General features: G+C 40.8%; 1 protein-coding gene across 1 annotated transcript in view; it reads left to right on the forward strand.

Moving 5' to 3' along the window:
• Positions 1-1,217: 1,217 nt before the first annotated feature.
• Positions 1,218-19,252, forward strand: part of LOC110503312 (limbic system-associated membrane protein) — a 1,017,495-nt gene continuing 999,460 nt past the window's right edge. The window contains exon 1 of the mRNA XM_036961793.1: positions 1,218-1,436. Coding sequence (XP_036817688.1) covers positions 1,373-1,436 — 64 coding nt within the window. The 5' untranslated portion in view covers positions 1,218-1,372. The remainder of the gene's footprint in view (positions 1,437-19,252) is intronic.

Raw genomic sequence — 19,252 nt, forward strand, 5'->3', positions numbered from 1 at the left:
ATACAACGGCACGTTCAGGCAGCATCTGCTTTCATTGCCATCACAATCTAGTAAGATTCAGTAAGAAAAATTAATTCTTCATCACAAAAAAAGACAGTTGCCACACTGAATAAAATTGCAGGAATTGTCTGGATTAGCCTCGCTGTCAGTCGTGGACATGTACAACGGTAGATGAGAGGGCCGTGTTGGGCTGGCAGTAGAGAGAGCGAGGAATAGAGCACAATAAAGGTAAGAAAATGTTACCTCTCCCTCTGTGCTCGCCACTCTCCCTGTCTGTTCCTCTCTCTCTCACAGGCCATTTTCTAGTGAGTAAGGTCCCCTGGACTTTGATTAGTCTCAAGTGTTTTCACAAACAGCCCGCCTTCACCTTGCCTGCAGGATGAATGAAGAAGGTCTCTAACCAAATGTCACTATTGGGATTCCACAGATTTCTGTGCTGCTATCCTCCTCTCCTGTGTTCTGCCAAGTTTCACCTCTGGTAGGGACACAACTCATGCGGCACAGAGGACTGTAGTTGGTTTACAGAGGGTAGCCAAAGGTCATCCCTCTCTTGAGAACTGCTGTGTGGCTGTTGAAGGGTTCATAGTAGGTAGCTAGAGATCTCTTTCTACTAGTATGGGTTATAGTATGTTTTTGGACTATATTTTGGAAATAATGGTATTATCATTGATTGCACATCACATGCAACAAGAGAATCAATCTGGATTAAGTTTCTGATATAACTGTAATTGTGTGCATTGGCCCTGATTTATTGTCTTGATTTTGTAGTAGCTAATGCATCAGAGAGACCTGGAAGTAATGGCTGGAGTAGCTACAGCGCTGTTAAGAGGCAAAATAGAGCATGGAAGTATGTAAAGTGGATCTAGACACCGAGACACACATTCCGAGTATGTCAGATGTGAAATCATTAATCAAATTTAACAGGTCATGTCAGATGTTATGCAATGTTTCAGAATGCTATTCTAGAAGACAGGCACTCATGTGACTGAAATACAAATTCAATTGCACAATAAACAGTTGGAACCTAGGCTGACCGGTTACACCCCCGTTCAGCATGAGTCCTATCCTTATCTATATCAGAAGAGTATATCAAACTTCCTTTTCTAGGTACTTGCTTAACCACTAGGTGGCATTGAAGGACGAGGAGAGGCAAGCGCTGAAGCGCACAACTCGTCGTGATCGCAAAAAGGCTGCGTTTAGAGCTCGCGCACTTGAGTGAGTTGTATAGTGCTCTGCAGCATTAGGACATAGCCTTGGAGCTATACGCCCTCAGCATCATTTCTATCAAAAGACGATACTGCCTGCGCACGAAATTATTGCAAGAGAACTGCAGTAGACGTCCAGGAGAGGTTTTGGAGCTGACGAGGACAACATGAATTGCTTCTGGATACACACAATTTGGATCCCGGGGTTCTTTTTCTTCTTTGGATTTCAAGGTACGGGTTGCAATCTAGTTAAATGTGTATATAATTATGTTACATTATCAGACACATTGCGTTTTTCAGTTTGGAGTTAGAGGAATTCCTTTTATGTACCTACGCCTGCTGAGCCTCTGCTTTTGGAGCTGCTCCCTCTAAGACTTATTATTTATCCCACGTATTTATGACGTTCATCCTTGCCGATTTTATTGCTCTCTTGACACGGTGTACTTACGCGCATAGGGAAGTAGGCTACACTTACACACGCAGAGGGGAAGATATTGAAAAGTACTTGAAGATAGCACCCATACGATTCAGAGTGGGTGGTGGAGGAGGAGACGTTCAGTTGCGAGAGTTCAAGCCACCAATTATTTATTATATTATGTCTGAAGTTACTTTTCTGCGATGTCCCTGCTTAGTTTGAGTCTTGTTGCGATATTTTTCTATACTCTCTTTGTGGTTGTAGAACTGACAGTCCTCATGTCTGACTGAGAATGATTTTAGTATCCTTCGAATCTGATGGCTTCATCTGTCACCAGTGGCGACCCTTCATTCAGGGAAGGTGGTGCAACAAAATAATATATATATATGTTATTTTGAGATTAATGTGTCACACATCACTTTGCAAACAATGTAATAAATAAATAAATGGAACAAAAAATGTGTAAATAAAGCCGCATACAAACGTGGTCTCTTTTGCTTTCTTGAGTAAGGCAGCTTCAAAAATGCAGGTGTTTCAGCATAGCTCAGTACTTTCTGTGGTGGTAGGGCAGCCAGCAGAAAATACAGAGCGTAGGGGTTGGTAATGTTCTCTAGTTGCGCCGTGATTGGCTCAGTGTTCTGTCACTCATGGGGACACTACGTCACCGCCAAATCAAAGGGTAAAGCTAAAAAATTCAAGCCCCTTGTTCTGCCATATTATTACATTAGAAGTGCCCATCCAAGAAGGCTCAGGGTCAATGCCACAGATAAAATGATGTCAAATCAAGTTATATCTACAGCATCTTTGATTGGACTGATCATACTTTCAACATCATACTTTCAATATCTAGCTAGCAAGCTAGCAGTCATCATTATGAGTCACGTCGACAATCTACTGGCAAATCCATTTTAATCCTTGTCATATGAAGATAAATAATAGATCAAATGTATCGGTGCTCATCGGCCATTGGACAGAAACATTACACAAGTTAGAAATGGCAAATTCAACAGTAAGTGGTCTGGAAGGAATCAATGGCTAACTGCAAGCATTGTAAAGCATGTTATTCAGTGGAGTGGCTGTATGGTCCCAAGTCTGGGTTTAAGGGTCTCTTTTCCAAGCTTAAAAGGTTATAAACATTCAACATTGGCCATGGTGTCAATCCAGCATGACTTCTGCCGCGCTCAAAACAACTGAAAACTCAGAACTGGGAAATCTGATTTCAGTGAGTTCAAGACAACTGGGAACTCGGGGAAAAAAACAAGCTCCAACTGGGAAAATACATTTTGAACGGTCATCCAACTCGGACTTGAGCTCCGACCTGAAGATCACTGACATCATCATGATTCAACCTGTTTTTTTTCCGAGTTCCCAGTTGTCTTGAAAGCACCATAAATCCAGAGAATGCCAGACTTTGATGACAAAATTTGCCCACGAAGTACCGCCGCGCCACCTTCCTGTTTAAGTGAGCACAGCACAACAAGGTGAGTCCAAAAATGTATTGTATGCTGCTGCATAAATTCTGTAATATGCCAGGGAGATATGTATACTGTAGCTAAGAAAGTAATATTAAGTGTATGTTATGTAGTAAGCTGTTAGTATCCCATGTGCCTCACCTTAATAATTTGGTCCCGTTTCACCTTCTAATTTTGCCTCCTGTTCTGATTTGGTGGTGCACATGTAGCCTGTTTTAGAGAAATGTAATATTGTAAGAGCTTTCATTGTCTGCTTATATGCCCCCTTTATTTATCCTACGGCCCTTACTGGTGTAAGAATGGCCCATGTTCCGAATTGTCGCTGTACATTTCCAAAGTGTTGAACAAATAGTTATATTGACTACGTCCATCCTAGCTCGTTCATTAATGTCTTAATTGAAATGACGGATTGCCACTTATCTGCTCGTCATCCACTTATGCCATAGTTTGTACATCTAAATTGTCAGTAGAAACAACTTTGTTTATGCATAACAGCAATAGGCCTCCCTTGAACAGATTTCTGGTATTGTACTAAGGTAATGTCCACTAGTATGTAATCCCTCTCTTTCCACAGTTCCTTATGCATGTGCACATCCCTGATGGCCTGATGGCTGCATCCCACTTCTAACACTAATGTAGCAAATTTGAGGGATAGCCTCCACAGGATTTGAACCAGCCTTATTCTAAAATGATTTAAATACATGTTTTTCCTCATCAACACAATAGCCCATAATGGCAAAACAAAAACTGGTTTAGACATTTCTGCAAATTTTTATTACAAATAAAAAAACGGAAATACCTTTTTTTTACATAAGTATTCAGACCCTTTCCTATGAGACTAGAAATTGACCTCAGGTGCATCCTGTTTCCATTAATCATCCTTGATGTTTCTACAACTTGATCGGAGTCCACCTATGGTAAATTCAATTGATTGGACATAATTTGGAAAGGCACTCACCTGTCTATATAAGGTCCAACAGTTGACAGTGCATGTCAGAGCAAAAACCAAGCCATGAGGTCGAAGGAATTGTCCATAGAGCTGAGAGACAGGATTGTGTCGAGGCACAGATCTGGGGAAGGGTATTAAAAAATGTCTGCTGCATTGGTCCCGAATAACACAGTGGCTTCCATCATTCTTAAATGGAAGAAGTATGGAATCACCAATACTCTTCTTAGAGCTGGCTGTCCGGCCAAACTGAGGAATCGGGGGAGAAGGACCTTGGTCAAGGAGCTGACCAATAACCTGATGGTCACTCTGACAGAGCTCCAGAGTTCCTCTGTGGAGATGGTTGTCCTTCTGGAAGGTTCTCCCATCTCTGCAGCACTCCACCAATCAGGCCTTTGTGGTAGAGTGGCCAGACGGAAGCCACTCCTCAGTAAAAGGCACATGACAACCAGCTTGGAGTTTGCCAAAAGGCACCTAAAGACTCTCAGACCAGGAGAAACAAGATTCTCTGGTCTGATGAAACCAAGATTGAACTCTTTGACCTGAATGCCAAGTGTCACGTCTGGAGGAAACCTGGCACCATCCCTATTGTGAAGCATGGGGGTGGCAGCATCATGCTGTGGGGATGTTTATCAGCTGCAGGGACTAGTAGACTAGTCAGGATCGAGGGAAAGATAAACAGAGAAAACCTGCTCCAGAGCGCTCAGGACCTCAGACTGGGGGTGAAGTTTCACCTTCCAACAACCCTTTACACACAGCCAAGACAAAGCAGGAATGTTTTCTGGACAAGTCTCTGAATGCCCTTGAGTGGCCCAGCCAGAGCCTGGACTTGAACCCAATCGAACTGGTCTCTGGAGAGACCTGAAAATAGCTGTGCAGCCACGTTCCCCATCCAACCTGACAGAGCTTGAGAGGATCTGCAGAGAAGAATGGGAGAAACTCCCCAAATACGGGAGTGCCAAGCTTGTAGTGTCATACCCAAGAAGGTGCTTCAACAAAGTACTGAGTAAATGGTCTGAATAATTCTGTAAATGTGATATTTCAGTTTTTATTCATAATGCATTTGCAAAAATGTCAAACCTGTTTTTGCTTTGTCATTATGGGGTATTGTGTGTAGATTGAGGGAGGGGGATATAGTCAATTTAATAAAAAGGCTGTAACGTAACAAAATGTGGAAAAAGTCAAGGGATCTGAATACTTTCCGAATGCATTGTATGTACTTTGGATGGTGTCCATAATGACAGTGTCCCTGTTTACACATTTCTGGGCATCTGGATTGATGAAAATCGGTCTTTTTAAAAAAACATATTAATGAGTTTAAGCTGAGAATAAAAATGCGTTCTTCTATAGAAATGGGTCCTGCTTCTCGCTAAATAATAAAATGCAGATTATTCAGTCGACGTTCCTATCGGTGCTAGACTATGGCAACATTATCTATATGAACGCAACTGCCACTTCATTAAACCCATTACATGCAGTTTGTCATAAGGCACTACGCTTTATTACGGCCCAAATTGTTAGTACTCGTCACTGCATTCTTTACCAGAAAGTTGATTGGCTCTCTGATGTCACATAGGTTGATCCATTGCTATGATTTCATTTAAAACGCACTTTAACAAAAGTCCTGCTGTACCTAACGTCTTTACGAAACTTTTAGACATACTGTACGAGTTACAGCAACCGGTCTCAGGGATGGTAAATCAGCTTTTAGTTTTCTTGCACCTTATTTGTGGAATAATCTTCAAAATGGTCTTAAATTTGAGGTTTTGGTGCCGCTAGGGCAATTCAGAAAGCTTATTACTGATGAATGTGTTTTTTTTTTTATGACCGTGTTTTTCTTTCTGCTTGCATTTTGTATTACCTCATGAAGCTGGTTGAGAGAATGCCAAGAGTGTGCAAAGCTGTCATCAAGGCAAAGGGTGGCTACTTTGAAGAATCTCAAATATAAAATATATTTTGATTTGTTTAACACTTTTTTGGTTACTACATGATTCCATATGTGTTATTTAATAGTTTTGATGTCTTCACTATTATTATACAATGTAGAAAATAGTCCAAATAAATAAGTAGGTGTGTCCAAACTTTTGATTGGTACTGTAGGTAAATTAAATAATCTAAAGGAAACATTTTTATTATTTATTATCCTAGTGGATATAAGTGTTTTAAGCATATCATGTGAATTAAGCTTCATGTAAAATCATTGTCAAAAGCGCAAGAGATACTGTTTCATGACTAACAGGTGCTGTTAGATTACAATATAATTTATCTGCCAGTTTGGAACAGTGTAAACAATACTAAATCAAGTTTAACTAATAAAAAAAGTAAAGCCTTTAATATAGCAACTTTTAAAAACAGATGGATTTGGGAAATCCAACATTTTGTGGTTGCATGAGGCTTGGTGATCACAGACTCAGTAGGATATTAAAAAAACACTCTAATGGGCAACAGAAGAAGGAACGGCATAGGGCTGAGGGACTCACTCATTCCTGGCATTCGTTCAAAATACGTTATATTATAACGCAGGATTAAAGACATTCTTTCTGATGCGGTCTCCTCTCACTACAGCTAATTTCGTTAGAATTATTATGTGGATTATAATGAATTCATATATTTGTAGGGGTTGATGCATTTTTTTGTCAGGGTTAATCTGGTCTGTGATACTGAGTTAGAAATGTAAAACTTCAGACTACTTAAGCATCGAATACTTTTGCAAGTTTGCCCTTTTATGGCCATTAGGCTACACTTTACAATAGGACTCAACTCTGACTGACCGCAGCATCTATTGGTAGTCTAAACTGTGGCACAAATTGGGAATTTTTCACACCTAGCTGAGCTATTAGACTATCCTTTCGTAAATGAATGGAGGTGTGAATGTTTCAGTAAGTCTCTCTCCTATTGCACTAGAGTCCTGCACCAGGCAAAAATTAATCAGCTGGCGGGTGGTCCCGGAGTTGAGAGAGAACTTTGGTAAATATAATGGCGCACTTACACTTGGCATAGGATACTTGTGCCTTTACAGCCCATTGCATAAACAACGAGTGGATGTTATCCACCACTGAGTGGGACAGTGCAGCTCAAAACTGCAGATAACAGAAGATCAGCTATTGTGATAGAACACTTGTGGATCTTGTTGATTTCTTCTATCGCGTCGAGGCCTAATGTTCACCTGGTAATTGTGTGGTTCCAAAGGATAAAGCCTCACCTACAGATGGATGTGTGGTTTCAGCAATCTGCGAGCCCGTGACCAGGCACGGTGGATGACGTCCTTTTCCTGCGCAGCAATTTGTAGAAATTCAGTGATGAATGGACAGTTTTTGAAGTAGTGTTTTGGTATATTCATTTGTTGTATAATATTAGAAGGCTCTTTAAAGCGAGTGAGTTGTCAATGTGCAGCATTGCATTGTGAAATATATCTGTTCTTAATTCATGGCGTGGTTTGTTTTTAGCCAAATGTTGAATAGACATGCAGACAAATTAATGCTGGTAAATATGAAAATTAGCCTACGGTCTGTAGTCATAAAAACTATTAGGCTAATTAAATGTATATATCGTTGGGTAATGGATCAGCTCTCGGAACTCATTGAGGTGGCTTCTATCTTCAATATAATCATTCGTTCAGAATGTTAAACCCATAGGTTTTAGGCCTATAAATTAACTTTTTAATCCGGCTGTCTGCAGTAAATTAAATTAGATTACCAGGTTCATTTTTCATTAGATTATAATAATCCCATGCCTTCTGAGAATGTTAAAGTCCAAAAGTTATGGGTGGTTTAGACATTTGCCTGTCACAAGTATTACAATGGAAATGAACTTTTTAATCCGGCTGTCTGCATATTTTAAGAAATGGCATATAGGTGTGTTGGACGATAGTTTTCTCGTCAATCACCTTGAAAAAACGTATACTTAACTGAATCAACCAATGTCACTCTTTAAATGCTTTATTAATCCAAATGTTGAATGTGCCTGTGGGCGCTAGAGACAAACAAAATGGTGCAGTTTGAGGCCATGTGACGGAGAGGGATGTGGGCGCTGGAGATGGGGGTGTGAGCAGGTGGGTCAGGGCAGGTGTTATGTAGTTGTTGTTTGTATGTGTATGTTTTGTATTGTCTAAAAAGAGCAAATAAAATCGTACAAAGAAATTAAGGAAAAATGACAAGCTTGCAACACGCATCTGATTATTCATTATGAATAGGATTTATTTCGTTTACATTCTTCATTGTAACCACAATGTCACAAATTATTGAACACACAACATGAGCAAAATAAGATTCAAAACATTTCTGTATTAAAGACTATCAGAAAGAATGTTGGTACTTATTTATTTTGATCCAAAGCCACAAATGAGTGAGTCACATAGCTTTATGCAGCAAAATAGCCTACTAAATAGGCCAAGCCTAAACTAATATATAAAATTGCCTAAATAAACTAGTACATTTCATAAATAAATGAAGTAGCTCAGGTCTTGAAAATATGGGCAACCCATTTCACCTCCCTATCCTCGCTGGACTCTCGTTCATTCTGTCGTGTCTTTGGCTATGCCGGATTAAGTGATATGACATGCTATTCTATAAAATAATTTATCTGTAATTAGTATTACCTGATTAAGCTAATCAGGTAGATCATTAACTAGAATGTCGGGCACCACAAAATAATGTTAATAGAGCTGTTAACTTCCGACTAAACTCTTAAAGACCTAGTAATCTTTTACATCAATAGCAGTCAATATTTAATCGTCACCTTATTTAGTCTCATCTGAAAGTTGTAAATTCTTTGTTCTCTTCAAGAACCCTGGCTAACAAGTTGAATCAGCAATACAAAATTTGGTTTACATATACACAGAATGTATCATACATTGATTACAAATTGTGTCATAAAGAATACATCCCTGGTGGACGGAGCCGACATGACAGCTGGTTACACAAAGAGAGGGGGTTTGGGTTTGAGTGAAAGAGCGGGAAGACTGAGGAACAAAGGGAGAAGCTATGCCATCGTAAATACAGTATCTTATGCATTCTAAATTACCGCCCATTTGAAAAAGGAGAATGCAATACATTTTTACTCGGAGCTGCGCTTCAGTAGATGGGAGGCCGGGTGGTCCAGCATGGATCTCTGGTCCTCTGAAGAATATCTGGTGGTAGAATGGATACTTGGTAGTACCGTTGTCGTGTGGTATCACAGATACTATGTCCGTCCACTCCTAGCCCATGTCTACAGTTTCTGCGCTAACGCAACGGCTAGGAGGTATCACTTCTTTAGTGAATAAGAGTTCAAAGTTCATACCAAGTTGCAATACTTTAAGCTCATGCATTGTTCTGGCTGGTATAGTCGAAATTCATCCTTCCGGGGTGTAGGTTGTCACCTTCACATTGAAATTCGATGCTAATTTCGTTAGGTTCTCTAAGGTTGGCTTAGTTCTGTAGGTGGTCTTTGTCCTTTCAACGTGGGGACCTCAAGTCCACACGTCCTTGGAACAGCTTATTATCTGAGCCCTTTTAATGTAGGACTGTCGCCCTAACGTCCTCTGAACAGAAAGTTACTTTTTCGTCAAGGGCTTTATATAGGAGGGGAGAGAAGGGCGTGTTTCAGTTTATAACCAATGTCTGTTCACATGGGCAGGGCCACTGAGTTGAGCATAGTTCACTCATGAAAACCCAATTCTCTCATTTGGAAGCTAAAATTACATTTCATCTTTTCACAAATAGTTTCATATTTAAAAATGTAAATTGCACACAATTCCATGTGAATCTGATAACTAGAATGTGTAGACTTTCCAAGATACAGTTTGTCGTCCTATCATCAGTATTAATGTCTCAGACGCCAACTGATCTGAAATCATATCAAATCAAATCAAATGTATTTGTCACATACACATGGTTAGCAGATGTTAATGCGAGTGTAGCGAATGCTTGTGCTTCTAGTTCCGACAATGCAGTAATAACCAACGAGCAAAGTGCAGTAGATGGTATCGAGTACAGTATATACATATGAGATGAGTAATGTAGGGTATGTAAACAAAGTGGCATAGTTTAAAGTGGCTAGTGATACATAAAGATGCAGTAGATGATATAGGGTACAGTTATATACATATACATATGAGATGAGTAATATAGGGTATATAAACATTATATTAAGTAGCATTGTTTAAAGTGGCTAGTGATATATTTTACATACATTTCCATCAATTCCCATTATTAAAGTGGCTGGAGTTGAGTCAGTGTGTTGGCAGCAGCCACTCAATGTGAGTGGTGGATTGTTTAACAGTCTGATGGCCTTGAGAAAGAAGCTGTTTTTCAGTCTCTCGGTCCCTGCTTTGATGCACCTGTACTGACCTCGCCTTCTGGATGATAGCGGGGTGAACAGGCAGTGGCTCGGGTGGTTGTTGTCCTTGATGATCTTTATGGCCTTCCTGTGACATCGGGTGGTGTAGGTGTCCTGGAGGGCAGGTAGTTTGCCCCCGGTGATGCGTTGTGCAGACCTCACTAACCTCTGGAGAGCCCTACGGTTGTGGGCGGAGCAGTTGCCGTACCAGGCGGTGATATAGCCCGACAGGATGCTCTCGATTGTGTATCTGTAGAAGTGCTTTTGGTGACAAGCCGAATTTCTTCAGCCTCCTGAGGTTGAAGAGGAGCTGCTGCGCCTTCTTCACGACGCTGTCTGTGTGGGTGGACCGATTCAGTTTGTCCGTGATTTGTACACCAAGGAACTTAAAACTTACTACCCTCTCCACTACTGTCCCATCGATGTGGATAGGGGGGTGCTCCCTCTGCTGTTTCCTGAAGTCCACAATCATCTCCTTTGTTTTGTTGACGTTGAGTGTGAGGTTATTTTCCTGACACCACACTCCGAGGGCCCTCACCTCCTCCCTGTAGGCCGTCTCGTCGTTGTTGGTAATCAAGCCTACCACTGTAGTGTCGTCCGCAAACTTGATGATTGAGTTGGAGGCGTGCATGGCCACGCAGTCATGGGTGAACAGGTAGTACAGGAGAGGGCTCAGAATGCACCCTTGTGGGGCCCCAGTGTTGAGGATCAGCGGGGTGGAGATGTTGTTACCTACCCTCACCACCTGGGGGCGGCCCGTCAGGAAGTCCAGTACCCAGTTGCACAGGGTGGGGTCGAGACCCAGCGTCATAAACTTTCCCCACTCAGGCCGATGTCATGACAATTCAGTGTCTCCTTCACATCAGCAAAGAAGGACCCTGTTTCAGAAACTCACTTCATATAGAGGGTCTATCACTCTTTCACACTGTGGTAAATAAAGCCAGTTTATTTCTGCCTGTTTTTAGAGGCAGAGAAACCAAAAGCCCAAACGTACCTATTTTTGAAAATTGTCTGCCCAAGTGTAAGTGCGCCATTGTATTTACCCAAGTTCTCTCTCAACTCCGGGACCACCCACCAGCAATTATTATTTTGCCTGATGCAGGACTCTATTGCAAGAGAAGAGACTCTTGGACTGAAACATTCACACCTCCATTAATTTATGAAAAGATAATCAATTTGTGCCACAGTTCAGAGTACCGATGTATCAGCGTTATAACTTCCCCTTGTGATAGTGCAGTGCAATGATAGAATGACGCAATTTACCACAATCTGCCACAATCACAAATGTTTGCTGCATGAGCTAAAAAAAATTATTGAGGAACCACTATAATAGCAACAGTGCGCCTAGAAAAATGAAAGATTCAAGCTTTAAAACTTCTTCAGGATAGGGGGCAGTATTTCCCCTTTGGATGAATTGCGTGCCCATAGTGAACTGCATCAAAATCTGTCCTAAATTGCTAATATATGCATATTATTATTATTATTGGATAGAAAACACCCTGAAGCTTCTAAAACCGTTTGAATTATGTCTGTGAGTATAACAGAACTCACAGGGCAGGCAATCTTCCAAACTAGTTTTGGAATCCTGAAAGTTGGGGCAACTATGACGTCATCACCCCCTCCCTTCCCAACAAGTTATGGATCTGGAAACACTTCCTATGTCTTCCACTAGATGTCCTCATTCAGTAGAAAGTGGAATGGAGCATATGCTGTGAACTTTTACCTAATGGGATGAAAAGTTGTAAGTGTCGCAAAGATTTTCATGTGCGTGAAGGTGCGCTTGGGAAAGAGTGCTTCCTTTGTTCCAATCAGCCTCAGATGAACATGTCCCGGTTGGATGTCCCGGTTGGAATGATATTCGATCTGTATGATTATAACATCCTGAAGATTGATTCTGCACTTAGTTTGACCAGTTTTGTCGACCTGTAATATGTAATTTGTAAGTTTTGATGCACAATTATTCTGGACCAGAAGTCATTTTTTGGGCATTTGAGCTGAAAGTGTTCGCAGATGCTACTACATGGACACTAGAATTGAACATTATGAAACAAAACAATTTATTGTTGAAGTAGGACTCCTTCCACTACATTCTGATCGAAGACCATCAAAGGTAAGGGAATATTTATGTTGTAATTTTGTATTTCTGTTGACTCCAACATAGCGGAGAAATATTGTTACGTCTGAGCGCCGTCTCAGATTATTGCATGGTAGGCTAATTCCGTAACGTAAAAAAAAAAAGTGACATAGCGGTTGCATTAAGAACCAGTGTATCTTTTTAATTATATGTAGAACATGTATCTTTAGTCAAAGTTTATGATGAGTATTTCTGTTATCTGGCGTAGCTTTCTATAATTTCTCCTGACATTTTGGAGAATTTTCTGAACATGGCGTCAATGTAAACCGAGATTTATGGATATAAAATGCATATTATCGAACAAAACATAAATGTACTGTGTAACATGTCATATGACTGTCATCTGATGAAGATTTTCAAGAGGTTAGTGAATTATTTTTTTTTAAATCCTGCTTTTTGTCATTTTATCATTTGTGGTACAAAATGGCTGCCTTATGTCTTTGTTTTGGTGGTGGTCTAACATAAATATATGCTATGTTTTCGCCGTAAAACATTTAAAACATCTGACAGGCTGGGTAGATGAACAAGGTGTTTATCTTTCATTTGAGCTATTGGATTTGTTAATGTGTGGAGGTGAAATATTTCTAAGAATATTTTTGCATTCCCTGCGCCACCGTTTCAGCTGAAGGGGGGGTATCTTACACAACAGGTATCTTACATTTCTTATTGTGCTCCTACATTTCTTTGTGTGCAGCTGCATTTTTCAACTTAGGCGCACACGTGCTCCTTGTAATAAAGGTCAGCGTAGAGCCCTCACTAGGTCTGTACATTTAACCACAGCAGGAGAGACACAGCAGCATTTTGACATTGATCTCCAACAGAACCCTGTATGCTTAACCAGTCTGGCCATGTCTCACGCCTTGGGGGCGGTGTCATAGTTCGGTGGTGTTGACCACATCGGGCCCACCTCGCTGGCCCACTTTTCCTCTTCATCTAACTTTAAATTACCCTTATTAGTGTATTAAAAATAATGCTCTTTTGTTTAATGAATTGGGGTAGGCAGGGAAAGATGCTGCTCTAAATGCCCATGGTTCATTTGTCTGTGGAGATGGAGCCCCTTCTGAGTGCAGTGCAGCAAAGCATCCCCACAACATGATGCTGCCACCCCCATGCTTCACAGTTGGGATGGTGTTCTTCAGCTTGCAAGCCTCCCCCTTTTCCCTCCAAACATAACGATGGTCATTATGGCCGAACAGTTTTATTTTTGCTTCATCAGACCAGAGGACATTTCTCCAAAATGTACGATCTTTGTCCCCATGTGCAGTTACAAACCATAGTCTGGCTTTTTTATGGCGGTTTTGGAGCTGTGGCTTCTTCCTTGCTGAGTGGCCTTTCAGGTTATGTTGATATAGGACTTGTTTTACTGTGAATATAGATACTTTTGTTCCTGTTCCCTCAAGCATCTTTACAATATTCTTTGCTGTTGTTCTGGGATTGATTTGCACTTTTCGCACACCGAAGTACTGTTTTTTCTGTGGTCTTGGCTGATTTCTTTTGATTTTCCAATGATGTCAAGCAAACAGGCACTGAGTTTGAAGTTAGGCCTTGAAATACATCCACAGATACACCTCCAATTTACTCAAATGATGTCAATTAGCCTATCAGAAGCTTATAAAGCCATGACATAATTTTCGGGAATTTTCCAAGCCGTTTTAAGGCACAGTCAACTTAGTATGTTAACTTCTGACCTACTGAAATTGTGATACAGTGAATTATAAGTGAAATAATTTGTTGGGAAAATATGTCTGTGTCATGCACGAAGTATATGTCCTAACCGACTTGCCAAAACTATAGTTTGTTAACAAGAAATTTGTGGAGTGGTTGAAAAACACTTTTTAATGACTCCAACCTAAGTGTATGTAAATTTCCGACTTCCGACTGTACATTATTACCTCAATTACCTCGACACCGGTGCCTCCTGTATATATTTTGTTATTTACTGCTGCTCTTCAATTATTTGTTATTCTTATATATTTGTTTCTTTTTATAGGTATTTTCTTCACCACATTGTTGGTTAAGGGCTTGTAAGAAAGCATTTGTATTCAGCGCATGTGACAAAAACAATTTTATTTGTGCAAGGCATTGTCTTTCTTTTCTGATGGAAAGTATTAGGAACCTTGAGCTACAGTTGTTTAAGGGTGTTCATGCATTGCTGTTAATCTTTTCAGAGGAGAAATGTATTTTGTCACTAATCCAGAGATGGCATAGCAGAATTGGAATAGGATAGCCGTGGATAGAATTGAATTGATTTCTTATTTTTCTGTTCATCCAAATAATTGCATTTCATGTGGTGATCAATGCACACTAGGCCCCTGGGAGGAAGACGATTGTGAAATATGCTTATTCAAAGGAAAATAGTACAATTTCCTCATAAACAAGAGAACGTTCCTTAGATTCTGTAATCTGCTTGGAATGGCCTCTAGGATTGGCCCCAAAACAGCCATGGACAGAGAATTAGGAATCATTACCCAATACCCATTAAATAAACCTTCAGAATTTCAGGCACATAGGGAATACACACTCATTCAGAAATTAACTGGAAAGATTGAGTTCAACAGTCCGAATAATTCATGCAATCAGAAGACTTGTATGATGCTCTCTCTCGCCGGGCCTTTCACTGGAGTCCACGATGATCTCTCTTTGGGGACTAGTGATTTTCCTCCCCACGCTGGAGTCCACAGACTCCCTCTATTGAAACTGATTCGACTGAATTGACTCCAGTGTGTTTTGTTGGGTCTTCTTGTATTCCAACCATGGCACTGTGGTTGGTTTTAGGCAGGATGTGCTGGGGGTTTCTCTTACGTAGGGCTGTTGCGGTAACTGTATTACTGCCACACCGGCGGTCACAAGTCATGAAGGCAGTCAAATTCCACGTGACCGTTTAGTCACGGTAATTAGGCTTCTCCAAGCTCTGATGCTGCTGATGGTCATTAATAGCCTACCAAACTTGCTAACTGCCTGGTATCAGCACTGTCTGTATAATCACTCTGACATCAATGCAAATGTAATCGCAAATCTAATCAAACACTTAATGAGAGCCCATTAGCTAATTTTGTGCAACATTTCTACGGGCTATGCAATTGTGTGAGAACTGAGTGATGGCCTCTATTAAAAAGAGAAGGATCCCATCAGCTTTTTATAGGCTAGGCCTACTATTTATTTCTCAACTTTCCTAATATTAAGCACATTGCTTCTCTTTTCAACTGGGGTACAGCCTACCTGGCTGGATTATATATGATGCCCAGCAAGAAACAATGCCTTTTTTTTTTTGCAACTTTTTAAAATTGTAGTCGCACACCTCATGTAGCCTAGCTCATAGGCCTATGCATTTTGATAAGGTTTGTATCACAACTAAAGTGGCCAAATAACTTCTTAAAATTAAGCACACTAATCCACTTCACAAGGGTTGTAGAGCCTAACCAGCATATACAGTACATAAGCAGTGTGTTTCAAGTTTGGGGAAGATCATTTTCACCATAAAAATGCACCTTTTATAATAAAAGCATTACATGAAAAAATTTAATTTGCAGTCACTTTTGATAATGGTTTTCCCACTAATGGAACATTTGTGCTTATAGCCTACTGCCGTGTGCTCATTGCTGCACTTATAATGTGAATAAATAGCCCATCAACATTTTAAGCTAAATGTTATGATCTATTGCGTAAAAAAGGCATTTTGATGCTAGTGGTTATATTAACTGTCCCAGAGTATGTTTGGAATATTTATTTCTCGCACAGGATAGAATAGGTCATCTTGTGTACTATGGTGGATAGTAAATTGACATAGGCTAGTGCTTTTGCTGTTCGTTAAGCCTACTTATCTTGTTGGTTGACGAAATGTAAATGGGCAGTTCTTCCAATATCTTCAAAATGCACCTCGGAATTGGAGAAGGATGTACGCAGTTGTGTGTCCGATGTGTCTTTCTTCACTTCTAGCCTGTGAGAAAGACTGATCACTTGATGGAGAGCCATGTGAGTGAGAGGTGCTTTGGAGCATGCAGCACTCAGGGAGAAGGGAATTCTGAATTATATCATTAGCCGAAGGGCTCAATGGCCACTGGCCACAAAAGGCATGGATTTTTTAGTGTGCATTGCGGCCACACAAAGGGGATGCCGCCGAGAAATTCTAGGAATTATCAAGTGCTTGTCATTTTGTGAATAATAGACTGATGAAGTGTGTACAGCCTGCACAAAAAAGAGACTGGGCCTGAGTTGGGTCTGGAATAAGACACAGTAGAGCGGAACCACAGCAATACACCTTTATACTCCCTCCGTGCCACCTCGCTTTCATCCTCTTTAATGTCTGCAAAGCTCCACTACTCAGAACCTCATCCCAGGAAAATTGCAATTATCTCTGTGTTCCCTGTACAAGGCTTCTGGCTTCTGGTGCCTGTGATCCTCCGGTACTTTTGGGTGAAACATGGATCTCTAAACATAAACATGGTGTCTGTTTGTTTCCCCTCATCCCTTCAGGTCAATGTGCTCAGTGTGGTTGTTGTTGGTTGTCCAGAGCGCAGGCTTGCCTCCCTTGAGCAGCTTACACTGAACTCTCTTCAATACCTCCAGTGGGCACAGGTGAAGGATCTGTGCACTTTGGAAATGAAAACTGCTGTATACAGTCTTAGATTATAAGCCCCCAGACCTTTATAATATACAGTTGATGTCGGAAGTTTACATACACCTTAGCCAAATACATTTAAACTCAGTTTTTCACAATTCCTGACATTTCATCCTTGTAAAAATTCCCTGTCTTGGGTCAGTTATGATCACCACTTTATTTTAAGAATGTGAAATGTCAGAATGATTTATTTCAGCTTTTATTTCTTTCATTACATTCCCAGTGGGTCAGAAGTTTACATACACTCAATTGGTATTTGGTAGCATTGCCTTTAAATAGTTTAACTTGGGTCAAATGATTCAGGTTGCCTTCCACAAGCTTCCCACAAAAAGTTGGGTGAATTTTGGCCCATTCCTCCTGACAGAGCTGGTGTAACTGAGTCACGTTTGTAGACCTCCTTGATCGCACACGCTTTTTCAGTTCTGCCCACAAATTTTCTATAGGATTGAGGTCAGGGCTTTGTGATGGCCACTCCAATACCTTGACTTTGCTGTCCTTAACCTCTCTTGGGTAGGGGGCAGTATTTTCACATTCGGATGAAAAGCGTGCCCAGAGTAAACTGCCTGTTACTCAGGCCCAGAAGCTAGGATATGCATATAAGTGGTAGATTTGGAGGGAAAACAGTCTAACGTTCCTAAAACTGTTAAAATAATGCCTGTGAGTATAACAAAACTGATATGGCAGGCAACCCCCCCCCCCCCCCCTCCTCCCAGATTGCAGTTCCTAGGGCTTCCACTAGATGTCAACAGTCTTTAGAAAGAGTTTCAGGCTGGTTTTTGGAAAAAATGACCCAGAAATTGTAGTTTTTCTAGGTTGCTCCCATTTTGTCTGTAGTGTTTCCAAGCACGTGGAAGAGAGCGCGTTCTTTGGTATTTTTCTCCGGTAAAGACAATAATGATTCTCCGTCTTAAATTGTATAGTTTATTTACGTATTAGGGTACCTAAGGTTTGATTATAAACGTTGCTTGACTTGTTCGGAAAAGTTTATTTGTAACGTTTGGGATTCATTTTGTATGCATTTTGATGGAGGGAAACTGGGTGGATTATTGACTGAAGCGCGCCAGCTAAACTGAGTTTTTATGGATATAAAGAAGGACAAGGTGAACAAAAGGACAATTTGTGATGTATCTGGGACCTTTTGGAGTGCCAACAGAAGGTCAAAAGATAAGGCATTTATTATATCGCTATTTCTGACTTTCGTGGCGCATCTGCCTGGTTGAAATATGTTTTTCATGGTTTTGTATGCGGGGCGCTTCCTCAGATAATCGCATGGTGTGCTTTCGCCTTTTTGAAATCGGACACAGCGACTTGATTAACAAGAAGTGAAGCTTTATTTGGATGTATTACACTTGTGATTTTATGAAAGTTAAATATTTATAAATCTGTAGTTTGAATTTCACGCTCTGCAATTTCACTGGATGTTGGCCAGATGGGATGCTACCGTCCCACCTGCCCTTAAGAAGTTATTAAGCCATTTTGCCACAACTTTGGAAGTATGCTTGGGGTCATTGTCCATTTGGAAGAGCCATTTGCGACCAAGTTTTAACTTCCTGACTGATGTCTTGAGATGTTGCTGCAATATATCCACATCATTTTCCTCCCTTATGTAGCCATCTATTTTGTGAAGTGCACCAGTTCCTCCTGCAGCCAAACAACCCCACAACATGATGCTGCCACCCCTGTGCTTCACAGTTGGGATGGTGTTCTTCAGCTTGCAAGCCTCCCCCTTTTTCCTCCAAACATAACGATGGTCATTATGAACAAACATTCTATTTTTGTTTCATCCGACCAGAGGACATTTCTCCAAAAAAGTATGATCTTTGTCCTGCAGTTGCAAACCGTAGTCTGGCTTTTTTATGGCGGCTTTGGAGCAGTGGCTTCTTCCTTGCTGAGCGGCCTTTCAGGTTATGTCAATATGGGACTCGTTTTACTGTGGATATAGATGCTTCTGTACCCGTTTCCTCCAGCAACTTCACAAGGTCCTTTGCTGTTGTTCTGGGATTGATTTGCACTTTTTGCACCAAAGTACGTTCATCTCTCAGAGACAGAACGCGTCTCCTTCCTGAGCGGTATGAAGGCTGCTTGGTCCCATGGTGTTTATACTTGCGTACTATTATTTGTACAGATGAACGTGTTACCTTCAG

This window comes from Oncorhynchus mykiss, chromosome 24 (assembly GCF_013265735.2).
Source record: "Oncorhynchus mykiss isolate Arlee chromosome 24, USDA_OmykA_1.1, whole genome shotgun sequence".
NCBI classification, from domain to species: Eukaryota; Metazoa; Chordata; class Actinopteri; order Salmoniformes; family Salmonidae; genus Oncorhynchus; species Oncorhynchus mykiss.